The sequence below is a fragment of the Brachycentrus maculatus genome, unplaced genomic scaffold, assembly GCF_059751285.1.
Source record: "Brachycentrus maculatus isolate JH-2025_06_01 unplaced genomic scaffold, ASM5975128v1 h1tg000116l, whole genome shotgun sequence".
Lineage (NCBI taxonomy): Eukaryota > Metazoa > Arthropoda > Insecta > Trichoptera > Brachycentridae > Brachycentrus > Brachycentrus maculatus.
Genome location: NW_028280869.1, coordinates 820,847 through 848,371, shown reverse-complemented (window position 1 = coordinate 848,371; position 27,525 = coordinate 820,847). Strand labels below are relative to the sequence as shown.

General features: G+C 35.7%; 1 protein-coding gene across 7 annotated transcripts in view; it reads right to left on the bottom strand.

Annotated features, from left to right (window-relative positions):
- sgg (glycogen synthase kinase 3 beta homolog shaggy) overlaps nt 1-27,525 on the bottom strand; it is a 72,258-nt gene that overhangs the window by 5,872 nt on the left and 38,861 nt on the right. For 5 of the 7 annotated variants that reach the window (XM_088259367.1, XM_088259366.1, XM_088259369.1 and 2 more), the window contains 5 exons: nt 10,775-10,971; nt 10,276-10,359; nt 6,340-6,450; nt 5,937-6,174; nt 5,660-5,853 (listed from right to left, as the gene is read on the bottom strand). In XM_088259367.1, coding sequence (XP_088115493.1) covers nt 5,660-5,853; nt 5,937-6,174; nt 6,340-6,450; nt 10,276-10,359; nt 10,775-10,971 — 824 coding nt within the window. Of the gene's footprint in view, nt 1-5,659; nt 5,854-5,936; nt 6,175-6,339; nt 6,451-10,275; nt 10,360-10,774; nt 10,972-18,366; nt 18,649-27,525 lie in introns of those variants that run through there. The other 2 variants (XM_088259368.1, XM_088259365.1) reach the window with 2 other exon arrangements.

Here is a 27,525-nt window from a genome sequence, read left to right as displayed (position 1 = left end):
TATTTTATCAGTCATATTATGTCACAGCTTATGATTATGTTAACAATTATAATTTAAATTAATTCCCTGTACACCATTTAGTGCATACGGGTTAAAAGAAGAAGATTCTATTTGGGAATCATACAATTGTGTTATAATGTTATTAAAAAAGGCAAAAAGACTGAATATTCTCTGGTAATTTCCAGTAATCATTTAGTATATTCGTTGAACATTTTTGTTATATTAGAGTGTGTAGTTCAAATCAGTATTTTTATTTAAAATATCCATTACATATAATGTGATACTATACAATTGAATTAACCATTAAATAGGCTCTGAACTTAACTAATAAAAGAAGTCAAAATACTATGAATCAATGTTTTAAAATATTAATGCAGTCAAAATAAAATCAAAATGCTTTAATTTCGATTTTAGACTACTAATTGAACTTGATTTCCATTTGTAATGTAACTTAGTAATGTAACCCAGTTATGAGCAGACCATTTCTTCAACTTTGGCCTCAATCATTCCATCTATTTTCTATCGAATGTAAATGTCCAATTTGACAACCAAATAAAAATTGACAAAATGTGGCAACTACTAAACTTGTAAATATGTATATCAAATCTTACAAATTCAAAGACTATCCTAAATATTTTTTTAAAAATTGATGTCTGCAGCCTTGTTCAAATGCAAACTAAATCTGCAAATGTAACTGTTAAACTTAAATGGTAATGGTGAAAAAATAATTTATTTAATTAATTTTACATTCCTATTGTATTATATACTCGTATTGATTTTGATTTTGCTAATTTTGGGTGAGTTTTCCAAACTTCAGTGTAAAAAGTAAAAGTGCATTAGATGTTGAGTTTATACATATAGATCAGCGTAATCGTTAATGTGTTAACACAGTAGACAAGCAACGTGAACTGATGAGTGATACAACACGGAGATCAGCATTTTGTAACCTATCTCTGAGAGAGTTGACATTTTCCTTAAAAGCCTAAGAAACTCCAAACTAGAGAGATGAGCACACGTATGAATATGTATTGAAAATAGCATTAAACATACAACAAAACCAGCTTTCTTCAGGGGGTCCGAGAGAAACAGGTAAGCCCGTTAATACATCACATCACTTCAACACAACCCAGAGTGACATGCGTGTCAGTATTCCTACCAAATACTCTATATCGTAATACTAACTCTCTCACTCTCTCTCTGCTGTACTCCTGCGAACAGACTAGCTTATTTTCAACTTTAAACCGCATTTATGGTATTATTGGGATCCAAGAATATTTAAGAAAAGAAATACTAATTAAATTGTGAACATTGTGCGTGTGACATACTACCCAATCATTCTTGAGCTTAACCAAACTGAGACAACTAAAGCCTAAATCACCCGAATAAAGAGAACCTCTCCGACATTGACCACTGACCATTCCTATGGAATGCCAGTTTGAGACGTTCTACCACAAAATAAGGCAATTCATTACGTATCCCAGAATTTGGAGATTCACAAATTGAGATACCCCCTCCCCCCATGTTTATTTAACATTTTATTTGCTCCTAACATTTAACACTAACATAACAACAGAAAAACATTTGTCACAGTTAATTTTAAAAAAAAACAAATTAATCAACAATAACTGAGATGAAGTTTAATACGGATACTTAAAATAATTATTTAAAATGTGAACCCATTACAAATACGGAAAATCTATTTAAAAAATATTGGTTTTAGTGCTTTGCACCAAAGACTAAGAGATAACATATCGAATGAAAGTTAAAAATTTTACAGCAATCGGTAAAATGACCCTCACGGCTTCTTTGTAATTCCATTAGACTATGTAAGAGTAACACGAATAGATGGGAGTCCAGAGGTTGGCGAGGGAGGGCGGTATTAGGAGTACAGAGTATCGGGCGGTGGTGAGTGAATAAGCGGGGAGTGCTTACTCGGATGGCGGGCCGCTTGGCGCTAGCTCCGCTGAGACTCGTGCGCTCCAGGGACTGCTGTGGACCACACACGGAACTCTGAGCGACTTCTCTCACACTCCACACTGCTAATCCAACTATCCATCCGATTTAGTTCCCGGCTTCCCTAGAGAGAAGCTTATAAGACTATGTATGGCCTAGATTGGACTGACATCTGGTGTAGGTAAGTACCTTACTTAATCGTTCTCGTTTTTTACCCGACAGCCTTAAGAAAAATAATCTTTTGCAAATACTACCTATATGGTTCATGTCTAAAGAAGCTGTCTAGTTACGAAATTAACTATTGGTATTCTTTATTATATAGTTCTATTTCACTATTATACTAAAAAAAAATTCAAACTTCTATCAACTTTTCCCACATTTGAAATATTAAAAACACAAAAAAAACAACAAACGTGTTAAGAACATTCCAAAACTAAATCCGATATATTAATTACGAATTTTCCGCTTAACTGTGCTTATTAATTTTTCAAAAAGGCACCAACGGTGACAGCATTGTGCATTGTTTCAAATCTTAAATTACATAATAAATCATTTTCATTGATAGCAGCTTTAATAATAAAAACCCCCCACTATAGCGACACTTTTTATTACTGTTTGTACCCCTTAAAATAAATAGGTTATATTTTTTTTACCACCAAATGTAAATTTAGACCAGGATCTGGAAATAATATCAAATAACCTTATTTTGTTAACAATTGTTAACTTACTAGTTTAATCACTGCTTTAATCACCAATTTTTATACTCTCTTAAGAATCAACCTCTTATGTACTTGATTAAGTTCATAACATTGATGAAAAAGCGCTATCCATATTTGTGAGTTGATATTTTTTGGGCAACTTTTGGTTTTAAAAAAAAAATGCATTTGAAGAAATGTGCTTTTCTTGTTATCACTCGTAATCGCTACCAACTAGTGTCATGTGCCCACCCCTGGAGTTTCAGATGGAGGTTTTATTTAATGACTATCAACTCGGATGGTATAAACTATAGTGACTAAGCATTATGCACTTCAGCCACAAGTAAGAAAAAAATAGCGCGTATATATTGTGTGTTAATTCGAGTATTATTTCCTGACAACATCACAGGTACTACGGTAACTGGTCTTTTACTTTTACATTACACAATTCAGTACTACAGAGCCCTGTAATGATAGATGCATTGAAAAATAAAACATGGATTAACCCAAAAATATTTGTTCTATAACAGTGAATGTGAAAATTCATCATACATTCAATTCTTAACAATCATTTCAATTATAAATATAATCTCCATTCACATAAAAATCGTTAACCAACAATGCTATGAAGATCTTTTCACGCGCATAGCCCATGGCGAAAAATGTTATCGCTCAATATATGAAGATAGTATGCAGCCAACTGCAAACTAGATGTGGAATAAATGTAAGTATTATCTTTGATTTTAAAGTTTTTGTGTTTAGATTGAGAACTCCATAGCATTGCTTAGTGACTATTGTCTACAAGTCCTTTGTATAAGAAACAATATAACATATCATCTTCTTCTAACCCTTACGGTGCATTGATCGTTTCTTACACAAAGACAAGGTGATCACTCCTGCTCTTCAGAGACCAGTCCACGGTACTATTAAATAAATATTAGAGTATAAAATCACTAATTTTTATTATCATCTCCCCTGAGAATCAAACCCGGGACCTCCAGTGTTATCTTGATCGTTTAACACACAAAGAAACGGTGATCTCCCCTAAGCTTCAGGTATCAGTCCAGGGTTATATTTAATAAATATTACAGTGAAAAATTGCTAATAGTTATTTTCAATCGAACCTAGGACCTCCAGCATGGTAGCGTAACAAACTAACCACTAAAATATATGGGTAAATTAATAATTTTCTTTATTGCCGTATGAAGTTATGTGTTTGTATTGCTTTTTCAGAGCTTGATGGCGGTGATGAAGTTTGGGTATGCTCTGGTCATCATCACTCTCATCCTAAGTAGCATCCGAGTATAAAATCACTAATATTTATTTTCACCCCCTCCCTGGGAATCAAACCCGGGACCTCCAGCACGGTAGCTAAACACGCTAACCATTACATCGCGGAGTCGAACACATATTTACATATCGTTCACTCCTTTCAAGAACGTCATAAATCAAAAATTGTCAATTTTCACTTGTGCATGTTTTCGGAATGCCCAGAAAATGTACTATATCCCAGCAAAAGAGGCATATTTTTAACTTAATATTTAACTGCTACAGGGCAGAAAATGTTGTTTTTGCATTTTGAAGAAAATGTATTGTTTAATTATTTTTATAAATAAATTAAATATTTTTCAAATGTAGAAAAAACCTTCAGGTTTTACCTAAAAAGATCAGTTGCACAGTAAAAAGTTCAATAATTGGCATGATATTTATTTTTAATACATTGTGTTATATTTTTAAACTTTAAAATCGTTCTCCTGAAAAATCAAGTATTTTGATTTATGACGTTCTTGAAAGGAGTGGGCGATATAGTAAAAGCTTTTTAATTTCATTAAGTTTTTTAAAAAAAAAACACATAATTTAAATATCTTCAAAAGATTTTTCCTTACAAAACTTTTGTATATTCAAATTGAAAAAATCAATAAGAAAGGAACGATTGCAAAAAATATATATAAATATATTTTTTAAAGATTTAAATAACCCATTTCTGCTATTGTTATTTTGATGTCAAAAAATAAGAATTTATTTCTAATGTATATTTTTAAACATATTTAATTTTTTACTAATATTAAATATGAAATCGATAATAGTAATTGCGTAGGAACAAAATCGGTTCGGAAATAGGCAACATTTGCAATTTCTTATTAAGCTAAATATGAAAGGAATATTTAAACAGATAAAAAATATCCTTTAAGTTTACCGCTCTACTAGAGTATCTGCATTCTAAGCAAATGAGTCATTTGATATTTAAAAATATACTATATTGCAATAATATAGCTTCTCCTTCATTTTGCAAAAACTTTGTTTCTTTTTATTCTCATTTTATGGCTTTCCACCCTTCAATATTTATTCTATCCAGTAAAAATATTAACTTTCAAGATGTAAATCTAATTATTTGTTTACACCCCGCGTTTTTTAGTGTTGTTTAGTTTTTTCATAGTTAGAAGGTAGGAAAATTTACTTTTCTCTAAAGGAAATCATAGAAGATGTAGCCGATATACCTAATATAGTCAGTTCAGTATGACAGTGCATTAGAAGCTCGATATTTGGGACTCAAAAGACCAAAATTCACCCACTTTTACAGTGTGCAACCGCCCGCCGTTAAGCCAATTTTACTAATATACTTTTTCTTATACTGATTGATTCTAAATGAGAAAATATGCATGAAATGCTTTTCTACCAGCAGTAAGAAGCAGCGAGAGAGTGAGAGAAAAAACAATTTGATAAAAACATACTCATTTACCAAATCGTATTGATAGTTTTCTTTCCCCCTTAATTTTATCGCAGATTTTAATTCGACATTTTTGCAGATTTTAACTTTACAGTATAATTAAAGTATTAGGAGGTAGTATTTTACGAAAAAGGGGGCACTATAAATTATCCAAAATTAATATTGTCATTAATTGAAATTATAAATTAGAAGATAAAACTTTATTAATTTGAAAATATATTTTTTGAATTATATAAAAATTGGCATATGTTGTTGTAATTAAGGAAATATTAGCGGGCAGTACCTTGTACCAGGGGTGGCTCTTGATCTGCGGGAACTTGAACTCCGTGTAGTTGGGGTTCATCTGGCGGATCTGGTCGCGCGTGGGCGTGCCCAGCACCTTGATGATCTCCACCAGCTGGTCCACGCCCGAGTCTCCCGGGAAGATGGGCTGCCCCATGAGCAGCTCGGCCATCACGCAGCCCGCCGACCACACGTCTGCAAGGACACCGCGTCAGTACAGTCGGCTCGCAGCCCACGATGCACGCGCACGCACAATGCGCCGCTTCTAGGTTACTCACCGATCTTGGTGGTGTAGTCGATGGCCCCGAAGATGAGTTCGGGCGCGCGGTAGTAGCGCGAGCAGATGTAGGACACGTTGGGCTCCCCGCGGACCAGGTGCTTGGCGGAGCCGAAGTCGCACAGCTTCAGCACGCCCGTGTTCTGGTTGATGAGCAGGTTCTGCGGCTTGATGTCCCGGTGGCAGATGCCCAGCGAGTGGATGTACGCCAGGCTGCGGAACAGCTGGTACATGAATACCTGCAACACGTAACCGCCCCTTGTAACCCTATATGCGCTATGTGTCTAAAGGTATTTAATATCTTAGTTATCATTACTTCACTGAAAGCTACAGAAAGGCACTTGCAGAAACAGTGCAGTAATGAGTATTACGAAATGGCCATATTATAATAATGGAGAACGAACCTTTATAAAGCCGAGTGGCATATTTAGTCTACTTTTAGAGTAAAATCTGGCAAATCTGTACACAGTCTCCGGCATGTATTCCAGGACCAAATTAAGGAACACTTCGTCTTTCTGTAACATAGTAATACATAAAGCAACATTACAAAAAGAAATTCAAGGCTGAAGAAATTAATCAAGAAAAAATGGGTGAAAATTCAACATTAATTGAATATTTCAAATGCTCTCAATTTAATTAATTCAATTAGTTTTTTTAAATATATCATTTGGACTGTATTCTTATTACACGTATTTGGTCCAACAAAATCTATAGTAGTTACCAATCGAAACAACAGTTAATCCGTACGCTTTAAAATAAATAGATTGCGGACCCGCAAATCCAAAAATGTTTTTCTACTGATAGTGAAAATATTATAGGTATCCATATTATATTTTTAGTTATTTAGGCTATTTCACAGACAAATAATGAAACTTTAAAGTATTTGTATAATCCAGAATAAATTTATATAAACTCTTATTATTACCATACCACACAGTTATCAATGCTTTTAATTTACAAAATATAAATTTATATACCTGATTTTCTTCTTTTATTTTGCTTATTTAATAATCTTATATTTAATAAAATGTATTTTTGCTATGAAATCTATCTTATATATTTTATATTCTGGCTAGTAATTAGAAAATTTAAGAAATCTTCCAGAAATTATTAATTAATTAAATTAATTAAACAAGATGAAATCTAACAACCTAAATCACTCTAGCGTGCTCTCGCTTTATGGCGCAGCTGTCCACTGCCACAAGGTGTCCACACCCTAATAAGTGTTTGTTCATCAGTGGGACCTTTACTTTATGCGGAGGATACCATTTTTATAATACAATAAAGCTAAATGTAAAGAGAGGTAAATGCATTGATGATTGTCGTGTTGAAAATGAAAAACTTTAAAGGAGTAACAATACAAAAAAAATACATATATAGGAAACAAGATCACCAGGATCTCTGATCAATTTCTAGGGTGTATAATGAATTCAACAATAAATAACACAAAAATGAAAATCAACATAACATGAAATAAATACATTCAGTCCATTGTTTAGGATGAATGCATCCGCGGGAGCCATGAAAGGGGGTGACAGAAAGGGGGAAAACACTATCAAACTCTATGTGAAGCGTAATCTGACTGCTAGCTCAGGTCGTAAGCCACGATGAAGGCAGGTCTCACCCTCAGCACAGGGCAGTCGGGTGATGGTACACGAGTGCGAGCGACACCCGAGCTGGCAGTCAATTTTGAGCAGACATTACAAGTATTTACAATCTGTCTTATTACCAACAGCGCTGCAACGTGTTTATATGTCCATTGACTAAGCAGCCGAAGCTTAAAACTGATCACCTTGCCTTCACATTATCATCAAAATAACATTGGATCGATGGACGATGCTATGCGATGCCCTATGCGTTATAGGTTTCCAGTGAGGGAAAGGATTAGATTAAAAATCAAATAGTGGATTTATAAAAATGTCAATCTTGTCCCATCAATAAGGAGATTGATCAATCTATATATCAACCTGGGATAAATTCACAAGTGAGCACATCTGTTGTACGATAACTTATGTAAAATAAAATAAAACAGATTTTTAGTCGGATAGAATTAGTCATGTTTCCATATTCCGGTTGGTTTTGTAGACATACAATGTTCCATCTTATCTAAATGAAGTTTCTGCCTTAAATTAATTTAAAGGATTTAACAATCAAAGCGACTTTTAAGGCCTACTATGTCACAAGACATTAAAAATATTCCAATTTAAAAAGAGCTTTATAAGAGATACAACATCAGCAATATCACATTGCATTGTGATAACAAATAGATAGGTTTAAAGCTCATTTTGATGTTGAGTCATAAGTAACAAGAGCGGAAATTGAAAAAGAACTTTAGAATAACATTCTGTCAATACGGTCAAGTCCAACGTATCGAATGTGTAAATATCGTGAATAGTTGCATGAAATCTGCAATTATACAAAAACGATTCTGTGAAATGAATTTTGAAGGTAAGTAGCGAGTTTGATGCAAAATTAATAACTTCTATCTGTGATATGCGCCGATAAAAAATTACATATGAAAAGTGAACAATCTCAAACGCTGACCATATTTCATAATTTATTGCTCGGCCCGTGGTTCAATGGTGGACTTGGGGTCTGAAGTCCAAATTTCATACCACATTTTACCACAACTAAAAATAGTATGTTTTACACATTGAAATATTTTTTTATGTATGTCATGAGAATTTAGATACAGTACAACCATTGCTTCGATTATCCAGACTGTAAAAATTATTTAAAAAGTTAGTAGTTGTGATAAAAACAATAGAATATTACGTATATGCACGTAACGCAGGCAAGTGAAATATTTTTATATTTTATCAAAAAAAGTATTCGTAATAATTTTTTTGAATGCCCAATTAGTCGGGATATTGAAGGTTCTATCTACTATACTCATAAAATATTTGCATTAAAATTTTGCTTCTTAGACACCTGATAAAAATCAATAGTATTTAATCAATGTTTATATCACAAACTCGGCAATTTCTCTCATCAAGCCTCGTCTTCAAACAGTCTGGGATATTGTCAGATTTAGCGAGGTATTATAAGTACATTCAACACTACGGGACAAGCGACCGGGCTAAAGGCCCCGGAGTTACATGAGACTGAGTCAACCCTGTTAGTGTAGGGGGCGGGGCGGGGGCAGGTTCACTCTGATAGTGTGGAGACTTGGCTACCTGCATGGCTCCCATGAACACAGTCATATCCATCGGGATGTGCCTCTTCTTGCACCCACAACACAACAATATATTAAAGGCATAAGGCACAACACACGCAGGCGGAGCATTCGCATATTCCATCTGACCGCTTAACAGAGACTACTCTTCCCGACATGGTACCTGAAGCTTTACTGAATCATCAAATTCAATTGAAATTGTTGAATCTAAGAGTTGAAATGGGACAATACAGGTATACGAAATACTTTGTAATTAAACTATATGGATTTACAATTACAAAGCGAAGTCATCATGGGCTTAGTACTTACTCATTCTAACAGCGTAGAAAAGGCATGTTGTTAGAAGGAGTTAGTGCTTACCCCATATAAAAGTTACACCGCATTCACTCCATCACAGGAAGCGTTCTTATTTTGTAAATATCAATTATATTTTTAATATCCATTACTATCCACTATATTTTTTTCAGGTGAAGTGGTTATTTATTTTTAAATGTCAGTCTTTTTGCAAAATTTTATCAGGACACATTTGTGATGGTGTATTTCTTTTTTTTTTTTTTTTTTTTTTTCAAATTGACATTGGTCAAGAATCAAGATATACCAAAATAGAAAAGGAAAAAAATGGATTTAGTAATTCAGAAATTACAATCATCTTTGACAGAAAACACAAATTTTCATTCTTTTTTCAGGACCCATATATATGCATAATAGAGACTCGCTACTTACACATTAATAAGGGGATAAGTTAAAATTTTGCATTAATAAACTCTTGATATTCACATTATTAATCCCTGTCAAGATCCTAATTGTTAATGCTTTGCTGTCAGGTGACACCGCCATCAAACTAAAGAATCCAGATTAGGCATTTAGACAGCATAGTACAAAAAAGGACTTATCTTACAGTAAACAGCGAATGTATAATCTAAAAAGTTTGCCATTATGACCGATAACTGACTTATCCCATTATTTACGCGCAGTGGCTATTTTGAAATTAAGCAGTCAGATGTCACCAATATCATAAAATAAATTAATAATAAAAGTTAATAAATTTTAATATTTATCGCAGATAAAGGAGATCTTTCTGGCTTTCGCCATATTGAATGCAATATGTTTATAGGAATAAATAATAAGAATAAGGATTGAGAAGTAAGTTTGTATATCCACATACCGTTTCACCACTGCAGTAGTAGAAATATTTCAATTTAACAATATTACAGTGTTCCAAACGACGCATTATTTGTAGTTCCCGATTCTGAAAAATAAACAATCAATTACATTTACACTTTATCTGCATTAACCCGTGTGTACTTAGTCTACTCTAAGAATGGGATACCAAAAGAAGGTAACCCATGCTAGAGTAATTTGTCCTGTGGGGCAGTAACACCAATGTTCTGTTTCATTTGTCCCAATTACAATACAAGACAATTTTAAAATATGATTGATACTTGAGGAAAATAGGATCTTTGTCAGATAAAAGGTATTCACACATTGTGGTTCTGAATTGCTGCTGTTCTGAATTGGTTAAAAGAAATCCTATTAACGAATGAGTTCATGCGCCCCAATTAGGATGATCGTAGAATTGCATCATGAAATTGCCGAATGTGTCATACACGCAAGAGATTTTACTGAATTCTGAAGAAAGGTTTCCACAATTGAAGAGATTTTACCTTAAAGCGTTTGTCTTGGAGGACCCGCTTGATGGCGATGACCTCGCCCGTGTCACACAGGTTGGCCTGGTAGACCACCCCGAAGCTGCCGTTGCCGATCACCTTCTCGGCCGTGTAGCTCACCTCCTGCGGCTTGTCCGGCCCCTGGCCCGGCGTGGCCACCACCGTGACCACCTCCGTCTCGCCCCCATCTTTACCTGCAACCGCAAACATCCCCATTATTACTCATTATCCACTATTAATCCAACGCCCAAATGCTACCATTACATAGTGCTGAAACCTAGACCTGCGTGATCCTACACCAAATCGTCGAAAGAAGTACGCTTCAAACATCACAAATCGAAAGGTGGGGACTGACCGGAGTCATTTTGTCGTAACGTAACACGTTACGATGCGAGCATTCATACAGTTAGTTAACACAGCGTTCTGAGTACTCCATCCGAAGTCGGATACTCGCCGTGAATGTTACGTTACGACAAAATGCTCTGGTCAGTCCCCACCTTAACAAGTAAGCAATGATTAATTCTTACGGATGACTGATTTCCGTAGATAACTACTATCAATAAAAACACAAAAGATAGTATATCTATTGCAAGATGAAAAGTACCATACACTTGATTATCAAGTATAAGATGCGGAAGTGGCAGAAGACACTCTTTTGTTCTAGCTTGAAAATATACGTAACTAGATTGTGGTGTTTTAGGTGGCGCAGTGCTAGAAAGTATTCGCTGTAGTAATTGCCAACATTTGGAGTAACAACAGACAGAGATAACAAAGAAAAAGAAAAATTACGCACTCGGAGTAGTGACTGAAAAAAAGAAAAACTAATAAATTGAACTGATTTGTTACCTACAAACACATGCTTCGGCATCACTACGCTGACTAAGGTACGTGGAGTTACTATACGAGCTATATATTGAAGTAGAATGTACCTATACGTGACTGCACCAGCCTGCTTTCCCGTTGGCAACAGGCATAAGGTTGCCTCGTCAACAATTATTTCTGAATGAGTTTATATAAATCATTATCTGTAGTGACACACACCATACTAGTGCACTTTTTCAAATATATGAAAGCGTAACAAAGCGGAACATCAAGTCAAATGGGGTCTGTAATGTCAGCAAAAAAATTGACAATTAATTGAGATAGACAACATTTATTTCTAGGAAAAACATTAAAAGGATAACGTCAGCAAAAAAAATGTAGTTCAAATTGTAAATCTTGGGCCAAAAGTTTTTCTTCAAATTTATTATATGGTTTTGAAAAGAAAACAGTTATTGAAAGGTAAGGAATTAAAAAATATATTGAAATATATTTTTTCTATATATTCTAAAAACAAAAAAATATACAATATACATTCTTTAAAAAAAAAAACGTGCGTGAAGAGACATGTGACTTAACGAATGCTGGGCTTTAATAAAATAATAATTAGCATTCGAGCCGCTTCACCGAATAAGACAGGTGAGTACTATCGATATATTTTTAACGCGACCATTCCCGCGCACGCATCATTTTGTTTTCGGCGAACGCGAATTTTTCGGAACATTTTTTTTAGATGTCTCGATAGAAACGCGATGTATTTTTAAACATCGCAAAGTCGATTGTCGGGCGCGCTGGTATCTCGGTGCGTAATGTATCGGCGCGGTGAGGTCGCTTCGGAAGCCCTAAAGTGAATCTTATTTGCGAGCCCATCGACAGTACCTACCCGGGAGCCGCAGTGTTCCTATATGTAAAAGTAGACATTGAAAAAAAAATGGATCGACCGTACAATGTATATAACAGTAAAAATCTATAAGGATAAATTATAACTGTAACCAAGATAGTCAGTCATTTTAACCTTAATTATTTTTATTAACTTTAAATAAACGAAGAAAGAAAAAAAACGGTTAAAAAAACTTCATATTGTCATCGGAAATTTCGTTAAATGCAATTCAGCGGGTTTGGCACTAATATTGATTTTAGGATTTTAGCGCGAGGGATACAGAGTGACGGAAAAATACTAGAAAAATTATGTTTTTTTAACGGGATACGAGAATACAGGGGATAAGAGGACCGCATTTATAAACGGGAAGTATTTTCGCATGGAGTTGTTTTAAACTCATAACCCTGATTTGATTAAATATAAATACTACGATAAGAAACTGAATCGTTGTAAGACGTGTTGATAAGAATTAAAAATAATAATAAAAAGTGACCACCATCATCGTTTTATCACATTGCCGACAAAATATGTGTCATCGATTCAACGTATTAATCACGCAAGCCGCTAACGAATTACGTGACATAGGTCATTTGTGCACTACACGGAATTTTACCGTCCGGCAGTCCGGTTTTAAAAAATGAAAGCGACTACGACAGTTTACCGTGATCGAATTTACGCGCAACGTGTTCACGCACCGATCAAGAGCACCGATCCGAAGAAAGATGGACAAAAGGACAACCAATCCAAGCCAATCATCCGTTTTATATGCCAACTGACGTGCGCCGGGCAGTAAAATTCCATGTAATTCCTTGTAGTGCACAAACGCCCTTACTGACATAAAAATTACAGTCAGGATTTATGGATAAATACTGCGATTTTTTTAGTCGATATCTTAAAATTACGTTACAAAAAGCAATCTGGTGTACCGAATGTTTGATTCGTGAAAATATGTATAGAATTTGATATTCCATCACTGTGCGCCGAGGCGGCGACAATCTGCGAACGATGTCATTTTTCGATGAAGTGTGACGGGAAAAATATACAGAGCGTAAATTACACGGGAATTCTTCCAAGAATTATATCCGTGGAAAGGGCGGGATTCCTTAAAGCCTCAGTTAACAAAGTTCACTATAGTTGGCAACTATAATATTTAGATACAAAACCTTTTTGTAGCCGGTACCCCGTAAACATTTTGTATAATATTGTTTTATCAATATCCATGCTTAGAGTACAAACACGTAATACTTTAAAAAAACATTACTTAATTGATTACAATACCATTAGACTATGCGGTGCAAATTCGATACCTCCAAGGTGCCATTTGAAATATTATGTATGCAAATTAAGCGAAAAACATCATCATCGAGACAACAAAATATTTAACCCAGAATTGTCACTGTTCCAAGCTCGAGACAAAGGTGTCCGAGACACATTTGTGCGAATGGTGCCCATAGTGTTGGAAAGCGCCGACCTAATACAAAAGCGAATTTCTGCTTTGAATGTGGAGTGAAAAAATACATAATGCTTTCTTCACCATAGTTACGGTACACATTACATAGTTTTTGTGCAGTCTCTTTAGAAAAAACAGGCACATTTTTAGGCACATAAGCCTCCGCGTTTGGTCGCGGTACTGGAGGTGCCGGGTTCGGTTCCAAAGGGAGTCAAAATAAAGATAAGTTATTTTTCAATCCGATGTATATTTAATATCACCCTGGACTGATACCTCGGCGCAGGACTGACCACCTTGGTTTCGTATAATTAACGATCGAGATAACACTGCGTCGATGCGATAAGGGTTACAAGAAGAAAAATAAGGTTTATATGTTGACTCATCAATGTACTCAAACCATCTTAGATTTTTTTTTAGTACCTGCAGTAAATTATGCCAAAGTGGAAATGGTTTTACATAAAGTCACTACGTGTCTCACTACACAGGTACTAAAAGCATTTATCATTCCTTAGATTGTTGAGCTATTATGTCGCTCCTGAACTCCTGACGGCCAGTCCAACATTGAGCAAGCCGTAAACACTTCTAGGAAGTCATCTGGTTCTGATCATTGGACGCTATTTATAGAACGAATTTACCCGAACTATATTCGGCACTGTCCGGACATTCTTGTCCAATGCGGAAACTAGGAGCGAGTTTACTTAAACACCGCGATATAATCAATAATACCTAGATCCCATTTGCCGTAAAATAATCATTAATCCAAAAAAAATCTCTGGTGTATATTGTAGATAATATAAATAAATATCGCGGAAGTAATTGGAAACTTTAACCACCATTTAGTCGCGCGCCATCGAAAACGAGGTTATCTTAAATATGAAGTCGCCAGACTTGACGAAGGTTAAGGGAATATACTGCGTCATTTATGCCTTTTCCAGTTCGGCCACTTACATGCTACTGAAATTGCGCGTATTTGAGTTGCAATTGCATTTCGTGTATGCATTTGCCGGTGGCATTCCCAGCGAGATATAGATGGAAAAAACGTTTACTGCATGGCGAACCGATAAAACTGACTGAATTATAACCTTTTAAATTAACCTTCTCCTTATTAAGTTTTCGTCACTCATCTGCAGCTTTAGCCGGAGCATACGTGCACGCATGTGAAGACGTTAAAAACGTCAAACAAACACGTATTCAAATATGCATCAATAGCCATGTCAAGTTTTATGGCAGTCGGGTATACGAAAGCGAAACAATCAAAGCACTCAGAATGCACAAAGCGAAACAGTTGTCGGTGAAAAAAGTAATAAAATAAAAAACACAGAATATATTTTTTTAGTCAGTTAAAACATGAAAAATGACAAATAACAGCTGGTAATCAGCATACTATCGAAAATGACAGGACGAAATACGTGGGTGTAAAAAAATCGTGGAGTTAAAAATCTGTCGTCAAGCCTGTTTTAAGAATTGGTATACATGTCTGTTTAATGTCATATATCACATACCCCATACAGTGACTAAACATGACACGATCACGAGTTCTCGAGTCCTATTCGAGTATTGGTGCTACAAACACCATACCGCACTACACGCACAATGCCTTTGTTTACTCGGGAGGTTGGGGACGGCAGACGACCCATCCCAAACTTGGAGATTCTACAACGTCCCGAGGGGTACTAGACTTCCGACTTCCTTCATTCGTGTTTGCTAATCTGCGGAGCATTGCGGTTCCACTGGTTCTAATCGGAGCTTGGAACAGTTACGTAAATGTACAGGATATATATATTCCGTATCCACACATATAAATACGCATTCCGTTTTGCGATACTTGATATGCAAGCGAGACGCCCAGTAGGTCGATCCAGAACGCTTTATAATAAATATACAACAAACTGTAATATGCACTTTCCGAGTTCTGAAGTTTATTTAAATTTGAAGCCCGATTTTCGACATTCGAGGGTATTTTCGAGCTATTTTTTGCAAACTGCCCTCGATGAATGAACACGATAATACAAAAGAATAAAAGTCATTCGAAATATTCATCAGGCGTACTACAGTCGATATATTATAATATAATTTCAATAATATTACATACAATTGTTTACTATATGTAAAACAATAAAAAATGACAAGTGATATTTAGTAAGTTACTCCGATGACAAGAAACAATAAATTGTAGGTAGCTGAAAGGGAGAATAAATATCCATATTTAAAAATAAAATACGAAATCACGAGGAAGAAAACTTTTCAGAATACACAATCACCGAATAAAATTGAAAATGAATTCGTCCGTAAGCCGAAAACAAAACAACGATTCCGCGAAAACGGTTATTATATAATAATTACACTTGTTCGCATATGTAAATTTATGACGAAATTTTCATGGAAATAAAAAATGTACTTAAATCAATCTGAATATTTAAACGGTTCAATAATTTCAAGCGATTAAAAAATTACATAATAAGAATGTTATAAAAGTGCGGGTAGCTGGATTTTGTATTTGGAATATTCACCCTATTTCTTAGATTTGTGACGTGATAGAAAACTTAAGAAAAAAAAACTAAAAAGTAATGTAATAATATCGCACACATTCTTTTGTGTTTTGTCCTCCCCTTACGGGGGTGGTATTTGGATCCTCTGCCTTTGTTAACCCAGGAATTCCTTCTTTATTAATGGTTTTTTTTTTGCTTCTCTTAATGTATATAACGGTGTTTTTCTTGTTTTTAAATATTAGTTACTAGTTCTCTATTACTTTAGTCTTTAAGTCATTGTTTGTGTTCGTCTTAAATTGTATTCTGTTTTTTTTTTATTTTATTTTTGGAAACATTGTTATTTTATTTTTTTTTGTTGTGTTCTTATTGTTTATATTTTATTAAAATTAAAAGAGGTAATGAGGGGATCCCGAGGGGTGGGGACGAAGTGTCGGCCTCTGTCCGTACATCCTCATCCCCCCTCATTGAATAGAGCAATATTTATTTCTTCAGAAATATTTTGAAGATTTTCCTCTATGTGCAGCTGACAGAGAGTCCCTCAGGACTCTATAACTGCTGCGGGTGGATGGTGGGCTCAGATTCCAAAAAAAAAAAAAAAAGTAATGTAATACATTCAAAGCTACATACAGAAAATCGAACGTGTCAAAATGTATAAAATTAAAAACAAAACACGACAAAAATAGACATTTCTCCAGCAAACGAAATATGGTTTTCAAAAAAAGATAAGCTTAAAAGGTTATTTTTTAGTTCTCTCCAAAAACACCTACTAAACCCATATTTTCTTATTATCCGCTTCATTCATATCCAGGAAACCCGCAGTGCCATAAGAGGCTGTGAGGCCCGCGATTTGTAGCTTTCACTAATAATTATTTAACTTTCCGCCGTGTCGGACTCCCTAGCAAGGGTCGGACGGGTGGTCAGACAGCGCGCTGACAGACAAGAGTCATCCACAGTACAAAGGGTTAGCGGCGGCTTTCGGCCGGCAGGAACTAAAACGAGAACAGGCTACTAGAGCTGATTTACCTCGTCAAGTCTCGGTATGGTTGTCAAGTACACAAGTGGTAGAACCTGTCATCTGCTCACTCACACTCCCGCACGCGCCGACCATCAGCCGACAGCTGATCGCGAGTAGTACAATCGGTACATGTAACAACTGACCACTCGCTGTCATCATAGCACACGTAGATATACACACATAGTGTTCGTTTAATTTGGTCGATGACTCTATAAGAGATAGTTAAATATAGATAAGTGCGTAGTTGTATAAAGTTTGCGTAGTATCAATAGACACATGCAAATTACAGGTAGTAATCATACAACCACATAAAACAATCCAATGGCCAACACCTGCGTCACAGATTTAAAAAAAAGTGGAATTGTACTGACATCATCCACGTCTGTGCAATTTTTATTTGTTTTATTTTTATTTCATGGTTTAAAAAAATACATATGCTTTAAAAATTAAAGATTTCAATATTTTAAAGTGACGCGTTTGAGGCACGCGTTTATAAATTGATTAAGTATTTATTCAATCGTGTTTTGCATCGGTTTACGAAAAATACCGGATTAATAAGTACCCATTTTTTATCATAAAAAAACAACTTCGGAAATCATGTGATAAGAGAATTTTTATAAATTGTAAGTTAAAATAATACATACGACCAACGTCCGGTTAGTTAAAAATCAACCGATAATTATTAATTTTCAAACTGAAATCGATAAACCTGAAAGTAGGGTGTTGAACAATCTAATGACGCCGTTTTCTCACAGGGGTAAGAGGATAAAACAACAATCACTTTGCACTCCTTCAGGTTTGCAATGCTTACGTCGAACGTGATTTCCAAACAGAACTCGTATCAACACATCGCAATGCGACGAATTATGGCTCTAAAACATCATATACACTACAAATTGTGGCCTTTAATAACCGTAAATAATATGATCATCTCACATATAGCTTTCTTGATACGGCGACACAGTCGCGCCAGAGCGGGCTGCTTTTCCACTTTTAGTCCTGTCATCACCATGGCTACCTCGATCGGGCACTAACCATAAGCGATGTCACTGATAAACCTTTTTCACAAAAGCGCGCGCGACGGCGTCCGGCGACAGACTAACTGAGCGAAGTATTCGCGTAAAGATGCAAGCTGTGGAAGTGCGATTACTCATTAGGCAGTAGTCAATACGCGCAACCGATTTCCGAGTAGGTCGCGACGCGGGGACGACGCGTTAGTCACTGAACAGTGTCCGGACTCCGGACAGTATCTACCTGAGAGCTTTATCGCCGTGCAATCTGCGGAGTGCGGACACGGCGTGACCGCCTAACCAGCGCCCGACCGACGCCGCCAGAGGCGCGTCTCCACTAGACATTTCTGGATCTTGGCCTAATAACTAAATATTTACCAAGTTCACTCTGGTATTTCGAATGTGAGTCAACTTCCCACGCGATGATAGTTCCCCGTGCGAGAGTAATATTGCGAGCGCAATACATTTAGTACGAATATCTGTCCGCCCTCAATAATTTCTCGAGCGGGAATATATAGACGAGGATACAACGAGGAATTTCGAGTCCCATGTGGGTAACGGAAATCACAGGGCCATATCGATGTAGAAAACTACTGTACCCTTAGCCCGGAACGGGGCATTTCATTTTCTATGATTTTGGATTTGAGATTTAGCCTAAAGTTTTTGGGAACGAGCTAGCGATTTCAGCATTGAAAAAACTCACGTAAGTATATATAACCCGGTGATTGTCTCGATGATCAGAGGGCAGTGTTTAGAGCTCATAGAAGCTGGTACATTACTTTTATATCGAGCGTCCGTTTCCTTCGAAAAGAGCAATAACATTTTTATTCTGATATTCGTCAAGACGAAAAATGATATTGACAAATAATTACGATAATTTTCGAATTTCTCTATGAACATTTGAGATACAATAAATTAAACCTAAAAGCTTTACTAATTTGTAAAAATTATTTTACGTGGGTCCGTTTGCCAAACGAAGCTCGGCCTTTCAAGTACGAGTGTACATCGGTTAAAATATCTGTACACGAGTGTGGATGATGCTCAGTGCGAAAAACAATCAATTGATAGCAAATAGGAATTGTTTAAAGTTTGCATTTACTTTTGATCAATGCCAATTTGCATCAATAATGTCGACACGAAATACTCCTGCGATAATAGTCGCGATAATTTCACCTGCAAATAAAACTCCAGTGGAAACCAGATTTAATGAGATTTTCCTAAAGAGAATGCGAACGGTTTTACGGCATTTAATAGATTTGTCGTCTATCACATGATTGCAATGTATATTATTATTGTCTAACGTTGCGACAGATGATGCAACAAGATTATAGTTGTGATAATGAGAAGCCTCACCATATAGTGCTTTCAATCGATTCGTGAATTTAGTAAGGAACATTCTACATGCTATGGAGTTCAGTTGACGATACCAGTATGCGTGAGATGGGCATTATTTTAATCATAAAAAAATATCAATAAATTATATTCTTTATCTTATTATCTCAGCATAGATGAATATCTCCATATTCATCTTCATCTATGTTGAGATGTTAAAAAATAATACGAAAAATAACCTTAATAAAAAATTGAATACTATGATAATTACTTAATACTAATTACATCAAACGAAACGCATTGACAACCAACTATTGAATATAACAGGAATAAGGGTTGAGTATAAACTCTGCCTACTAATGTATAAATCAATACACAATATGACTCCAGAGTATCTTAAGGAGCTGTTTATTCCAGATGAATTTGATAGACGTCTCACGCTTCGATCGGCTACATCTGCAATGGGAAAAGTGATCTTACCAGCTCGCAACCAACGCACTAAATTTGGTGAGCGTGCCTTTGCTGTTGCAGGACCGACGGCGTGGAATGCTCTTCCACCAATGGTTAGAAATAGTGAGAGTGAGATGATCTTTAGAAAAAGACTAAAAACACATTTGTTTGGTAAATCATTTCCAACATAATATTTTCCCCAATTCATTCACAGTGAAGCGCCCTTGAGGTATTATTTTACGAAAATGGCGCTATATAAGTTATCCAAATTTATTATTATTATTTATTATAACATAGATATTAAATAAGAATATTTTCCAAACACCATTATCTACACAATAGAGTTGTTTATTTGTTAAAGTGTTTCGAAATAACAATTCCAGCAAATGAAAATTTTCCATTCGACGATACAATCGAGCGTTCAATTTGGGTAATTACTCAAAAAATTGGCCATATAATTCCACAATTCATTATCCTTGCGTATATCAGTGTGGCTGAAAACCGACAGTGTCAAATCAAGGATGAAATTCATTTTTATGTTTTGAATATTGAAAGCATTAACTTTGTGGACCATATTGATGTATTATTTTTTGAGAAATAAAAAGACTTTGTTTTTTGATCCACTCACATTCATTTTAATAGTTCGGTGTGTTTTTAAGTGAAAATGCAAAATTAAAAATAAATTCATGCCGTAAGTTTAAAAGCAAAATACATTGCAATTATTGACGATTGCTTCAAAATTGGATAACTACCCCCCCCCCATTCCATCGGATTTTTATAAACCAACAACTGAGCTGTTAGCTCTGAGAAAAATAATGCTATGGTATGGGAGGAAAAAGGAGGTACAATAAAAGTATGATGCTAGAAAACGTAAATATAGGTGTACTAACGATGAATATATTAAAATCATGAAAAGTGTAAATTGAATATAAGTGAGTGCATTATAGACGGTGTTTACTCAACGCTATTTTAAAGATTATTAATTGAGTAACGGTACTGATAATTTTGTTTAGCACGTTCAAAGTTAGGAAAGTGGCACTAAACATCCAACAACACTATCTACAAATAGGGGTTGAACAATAGACTAACATTGTGTATCTCACAGCTCAAGATAAACACTTTTCATAGATAGCAGTTATCCGAGAGTACTTGAATAGGTACAGTAGCATAACAGGTAATCATTATGAAAAAACACAATAAATGTCGTGTACGTAATTATAGAAATCATAAACAGAAAATTGCATTTGATTAAGAGCTATTATAAACGATTAAATAATCTAAAGGTAAATACGATTTCGTAAAACATAAATATCGTTGGAAATTCAATTCCGAGCATTCTGCGTGACCTTGCCTTAGCGCCAAATCATGACTCGGGTAAATGGTTCGAGAATGACGTCAACAAAATAGAAAAATCCAACTATTTAATACGCGGATCGCAGGACATTGCCGTGATATTTTTACTTATTTATTTAAAGACCCGTCATACCAAAAGTCGCGTAGAAAGAATAAAAGTAAAATAATCAATATTATCATTTAAATTATTTTTAAATTTAAAATTAAAACGAGATTTTTATAAAAGCTCTGAACTCTAAATCAATAAAACGGATCGCAGTTGTGTGGGTAAATACACCCGAGTCTTAATTTGACAGCTTGGAAAAGAGACGCAAAACTCGAGGTTTTTGAGTCGATTCTTCTATGGATTTACATGCTTTTGTGTAAAAGGAGTCAACTCAAAATGAGAGATTTTCATCCAAAGTACAAATTACAACTAGGGTTTGATATTTACCAAATATAATAAAATAAAATATAAAAAAATACAACATTTTAAATAAATATTACAGGGAAAACATACGCAATGTTTTGTCTTAAACTTTGCGGAAAAACATGTTTTTCATTTTTAATAGCGACTTTTACTTATTCGGCTTACGTGACATTTTTCGAGTGAAAGACGAATGTGCGGGCACGTGAGAAAAAAAGAAAAAGAAAAAGAATTCCGACGCCCACCACATCTCGTGACTAATGAGGGACATTTTGGAAATTTCAATGTGAATATGAAATAAATATAACTTATTTTCACAAGCATCTTCGTCTTCCGTTTGACAAAAATCATTCCTTGTGAGTAATGTCGGCTCTTAAAATCAATTCAATAAAGATGAAAGGAAAATTAGAATGAGTGGTTAAAGTTCCTATGTTCGAGCCCACTCTACCACGACTCGGTTCCTATTTTTAATAACCGTGCACTTAAGCATACGAAAATAGTATGACATTGAAATATTTATGTGTGTACATAATAAGAACACAAATATTTACCAGCAAATAATAATAAAAATGTATAAGAAATTAATACAATATATCATTGTGCGGCTGTATTGTTTTATGAAATGAAATGCAGACGTCTTTGATTTTAAAATCGTGAGAGTATTTTGTCTACTTTCTGCACAAAAATTACCTCGTATACTCGTACGTACAATACACGACACGCATAGTACATACATAAATTAACAATGGTTTGATTCATAGGAATTAAATTTAATTGAACCGGATAACCTCGTTGAAGTTCAATGGCGAATGTTGGAGAAAATAACATCAATTATATAAATCAATGTAACGGCAAGATAAACGGTCCAGGGGTTCATTCGGACAATTTTACAATAATTAATGTTACACAATCTTGAACAATAATTGGATGTATTTAAATAGCAGTTTAAGACATTTCGTCAGTGTTTAATAACCTAGTTAGATAGGATAATAGCATGAGCGTAAATAATACGGTACATAGTACATCGTCAATAGCCACTTATTACGGTTATACATATAGTATTTTTATGATACAAGACGAATGATATTAGATAAATAAAACAATTGAATTCACTCCTCTGAAAGTCGTTCACGCGCATTGCATATTTATGAATGGGTATACAACGGGACAACGTGGACCGCGCGTTCCAGTAATAATATTACGGTGCAGGCTATCATTTAGTAATATAACATTACTTAAATCTTATCGTATTACATGGCGAAACGATTCAACTAATGCGCCCGATTCTCGCTAGTCTATTCCCGAAGGGCATCGATTACTTGCCAATTACGGCGGGCAACTCGTACCGTAATAATTAGTACATCGTATTTGGAGCATTATCGGACGGAGTATCGCGAGTAGATGAGGAGACTGGTTGAACGCAACATACCGCAGCGGCAAGGGTTGACGACGGGCCCCGGGAGCGCTCTCCACCAGCGGGGAATGGTGACCAGGACGAGCCGCAACACGTCCGCTACGATGAGCCGGAGCAAGCACGAAATCTGAGCGAACATCGCAACGTCCGCGGGAACAATACAACGGGCACATCGCGCGGGAATCGGAAGGAGAATCGCCAGCCGACTGATAACTCAGGTTTGTCCGGAGCAAACCTCACGAATCGTGAACTCTTATCGTCCTTTCGGCTGTTTGTTCTAGCTGATAATGGTACCTCGGACACCCTGTCGGCTGCGACCGCACGGCGAGCGGCGCGTACCCAAATCGGTATCACCCGACGCTATTGCGCGCTCTCTAGAGCGGCGCATCGACCGGTATCCGTATCTGGCTTCAGCGATAAGATAACGGGCCACTCGATTAGATATAGGAAAAGTTATCTCTATTGTCGTTCAAAAAGGCTGTGGAACAAAGAAACGCTAATATATCAGCTCCCTTCAGTATTGCTCTTCCAGGCGCAGGTGAGGGGGGCCCTGGGCACCAGGCACCAGGCACCAGCCAGACACGCGTGGCGTGTAGCGGGTATAGCCACTGGCGAGTGGAACTGCCGTGTGTGTAATGTAATATTACGCGTTAGTTGCTCGCAGCGTGGCCTTGACATTAACAGTCGCCAGTCTCTCGTTATACGTTATGTGGTGGCGTTACGTCCAAATCACTATTTATTATTTAGTATTGCCGATTCGCAATACCCACCAAACTGGCACTTTCCGACGAGGCTTACACACTCGAAGGTCGGCCATAATCGCACGCCTTACGGAGTATCCAACCGTTACCGAACGTAGGAAACGAACGTGAATTTCTACTTATGTAACAGCTCTTCGAAAACAATACACATTTTGGAAACGGATCCGGCGTAATTTATAGAATGATACGCTCAGTTTTACGAAACACGGTGCGTGTGTTTCAGCGCAACTTTCGCAGCGCAACTGTCATCCGTTCGGAGATTTTAAATAGGATTTAATTGCATGCAACAGCGTGAAGCCGTATGTACTTACATAATGAGATAATTTAGTATAGTGGTACAATGAAATCTGTAGCGAGTAGTTAGTGCCATTAGCCCGAGTAAACAGCGGCGACAGCACGTCTAATCGGATGCTAATAATGATGTGTTACTCTCGCGAATATAATATTATTATAGTGTGCATATATAACATCTCCAATCGGAGTCTCGTCTCGAATACAATCCAGTGTTGACATTCATCTAAATACGAGGCAAGGTCGAGAGGTAATCGCCTTATCAATTACGCATTGCATTATACTACAGTACTATATGGTACATCTTTATATTCACTACGGCACATGAACTACAAGTCGAATGAATCAATGAAAGATTGAGAAACGTTCCAAATAAACAATTCAGTTATTCAAATAGTTTACAACTTATTGATATACTTAATAAGTAATAATTTACCAGTGCACTAATTGTGTATGGTACACTGGCATACTTATTTATTGCTGACATTTCCACTCAACCCTTTTTGTGGTTGTGAATCAGTGGAATTCTTCTTCAAAAAATATAAAAGGTCGCATCTTTCACGAGACCATTGCAACATGATTTAGATACAATTTTGTCTGTAGAATTGAAAGGTATTTTTACGATACATGCGGTAAGAACATTGCATTTCGATGGATAACATAAACTTTAAAACTCATTGGAAATCCCGTTAAACATAACGAATTGTTATCAGTCGCCAGATTGAAAAGATCGTTCAGTACTAAATATTTAGTTAGAGCACGAGCCCGGAACGCTGGGACATGGCTCCTAGGGAAAATTACTATTTGTAACTGGATGAGGGCATAGAATATGGGAAACGAGGATCCAATTCGATCTCTTCTTTATGTGTGGAATTAATTGCACCAGACAGTTAAAGCCACGACGTAAATAAAGACAAATCGGCAGCATACACACCAAAGATTTATTATTACGAACATAGTGCAGCTACCTAATGTCCCTACATATGTTACAGTTCAATGCTAGTTCCTGTTGTTGTGAGCGGAAAACATGAAAAGCTGTCGGGAAGGCGGAAAACTATCATTTTAATTAGGTTAGGGAGTCATAAACACTTGTGGTCACCGTTCACAATATACCCGCCTATCTGCATAGTGGTGTAATAAACGACGTAATATATATACACAGGGCAAAGTATACCACAGTTCTGACATAAGCTTGCTTTTTTTTTCGTGCCCCGTACTCGGGAAACTCTTAACAAACTCTGAAAATTGTAAACGATGATTTTTAACATGACGAAAAACGAACTCGCCTTCGATATATTACTATGCTATCAATTGTTTTTACATTTTTAGCGTAGGTATCGAGTGTGTTCGACATTTTCAGAAAGTTAAACGATATTTTTTCATCTTATATTAGTCGGGAATCAATAAACGTTAAAAATAGCAATTATTTACAATAACAAGAACCAGCTGTCATAGTGACGTTTCTTGAATGAACGAAAGCATAGAGAGAGTGAAGAAATGTATCCAAATTTCTACTGACTGTCGTTGGAAATTTCGTCAAACATAACGCAACCGATTACAATTTAAACAGATGGGAAATACAGCAAAAGTAATTAACTGTAAAATAATATATTTACGGGTCGTCAGCCCCGTAAATGCCCAGACTTCCATATTCTTCTTCATCTTTGATGAGATGTCAAAAATTAATATGAAAATTAACTCCTGTAATTGGAGATAATCCAGATTTTGTGAACAAGTATTTGGACACACTCAAAATGTTGTAACTGTAAATATGGTTATAACTAGAGCGACAAAAAAAAAACAAAACTGTTATGACCGGATGGGAATCAGGGGGTTCACAATCGGCCTAATCTTTTTTGTATGGGCTTTTTATTACAAGGTTAAAATTTTAACAGGATTTGTGAATACGCCAATATGCAAATCATCCTATATGAAAATTTGGTATTTGGTGTCATATTTTTGGATTCATAATGATGACACGCAGTGTAAGCATCACGCTTTAGATCTAGGTGCGATTCCCAATCAGGCGAGAGTAATGAATATGGTGTATTTTTCCAAACAATATTTAATATTTTTTCAATTAACTTTGACGACGACAATAACCTCGCCTTTGAAAAGCTTTAGATGAAGACATTGAATCAGAAAAAGAAGAAAGATTATTATGACACGGATAAAAAATTTCAACAATTTTTGAAAATTCAACTTTTTGGAACAAAACAACCGTCTTCGAAGATAAGCCAGCAGAAAGAAACTAATATGAAATAAAATGAAACGAAAATAGGAGAATGACAATTATGATTGAAGACCTAATCAGTAGGTTTATTTATTACGTTGTTACGGAAACATATCGCTCACTCCTTTCAAGAACGTCATAAATCAAAATACTTGATTTCTCAGGAGAACGATTTTAAAGTTTAAAAATATAACACAATGTATTAAAAATAAATATCAAGCCACTTATTGAACTTTTTACTGTGCAACAGATCTTTTTAGGTAAAACCTGAAGGTTTTTTCTCCATTTGAAAAATATTTATTAAATTTAGAAAAAATAATTAAACAATACATTTTCTTCGAAATGAAAAAACAACACTTTCTGCCCTGTAGCGGGTAATTATTATGTTTAAAATATGCCACTTTTGCTATGATATAGTACATTTTCTGGGCTTTCCGAAAACATGCATAACTGAAAATTGACGAATTTTGATTTATGACGTTCTTGAAAGGAGTGAGCGATATCCCCCCTACCAATCTACAGCGAGTAATTACAGGACACACGGGGTGAATTGAATCACTCAAAGTGGTTAGTTAGCCCCCATTATGTCCGGACAATGTTTTCCCAGCGGAACTTGACTAACGCAATCACTTTATTACGACATTGTTGATTCTGTCACAGGTTACATTATGAATGGGATATATTCCAATTTATATTGGTGTTTAGGATTATTCTTACGTATATATTAAAAATAATAAAATACCAGTAATTGTATTTTTTTTTGTAGTTTAGCATGTCCTAATCGCGATGGTTCAACCCTCGTTAGGAAAAGGAAATTATCAATTTCATAAACACATTAAATATTT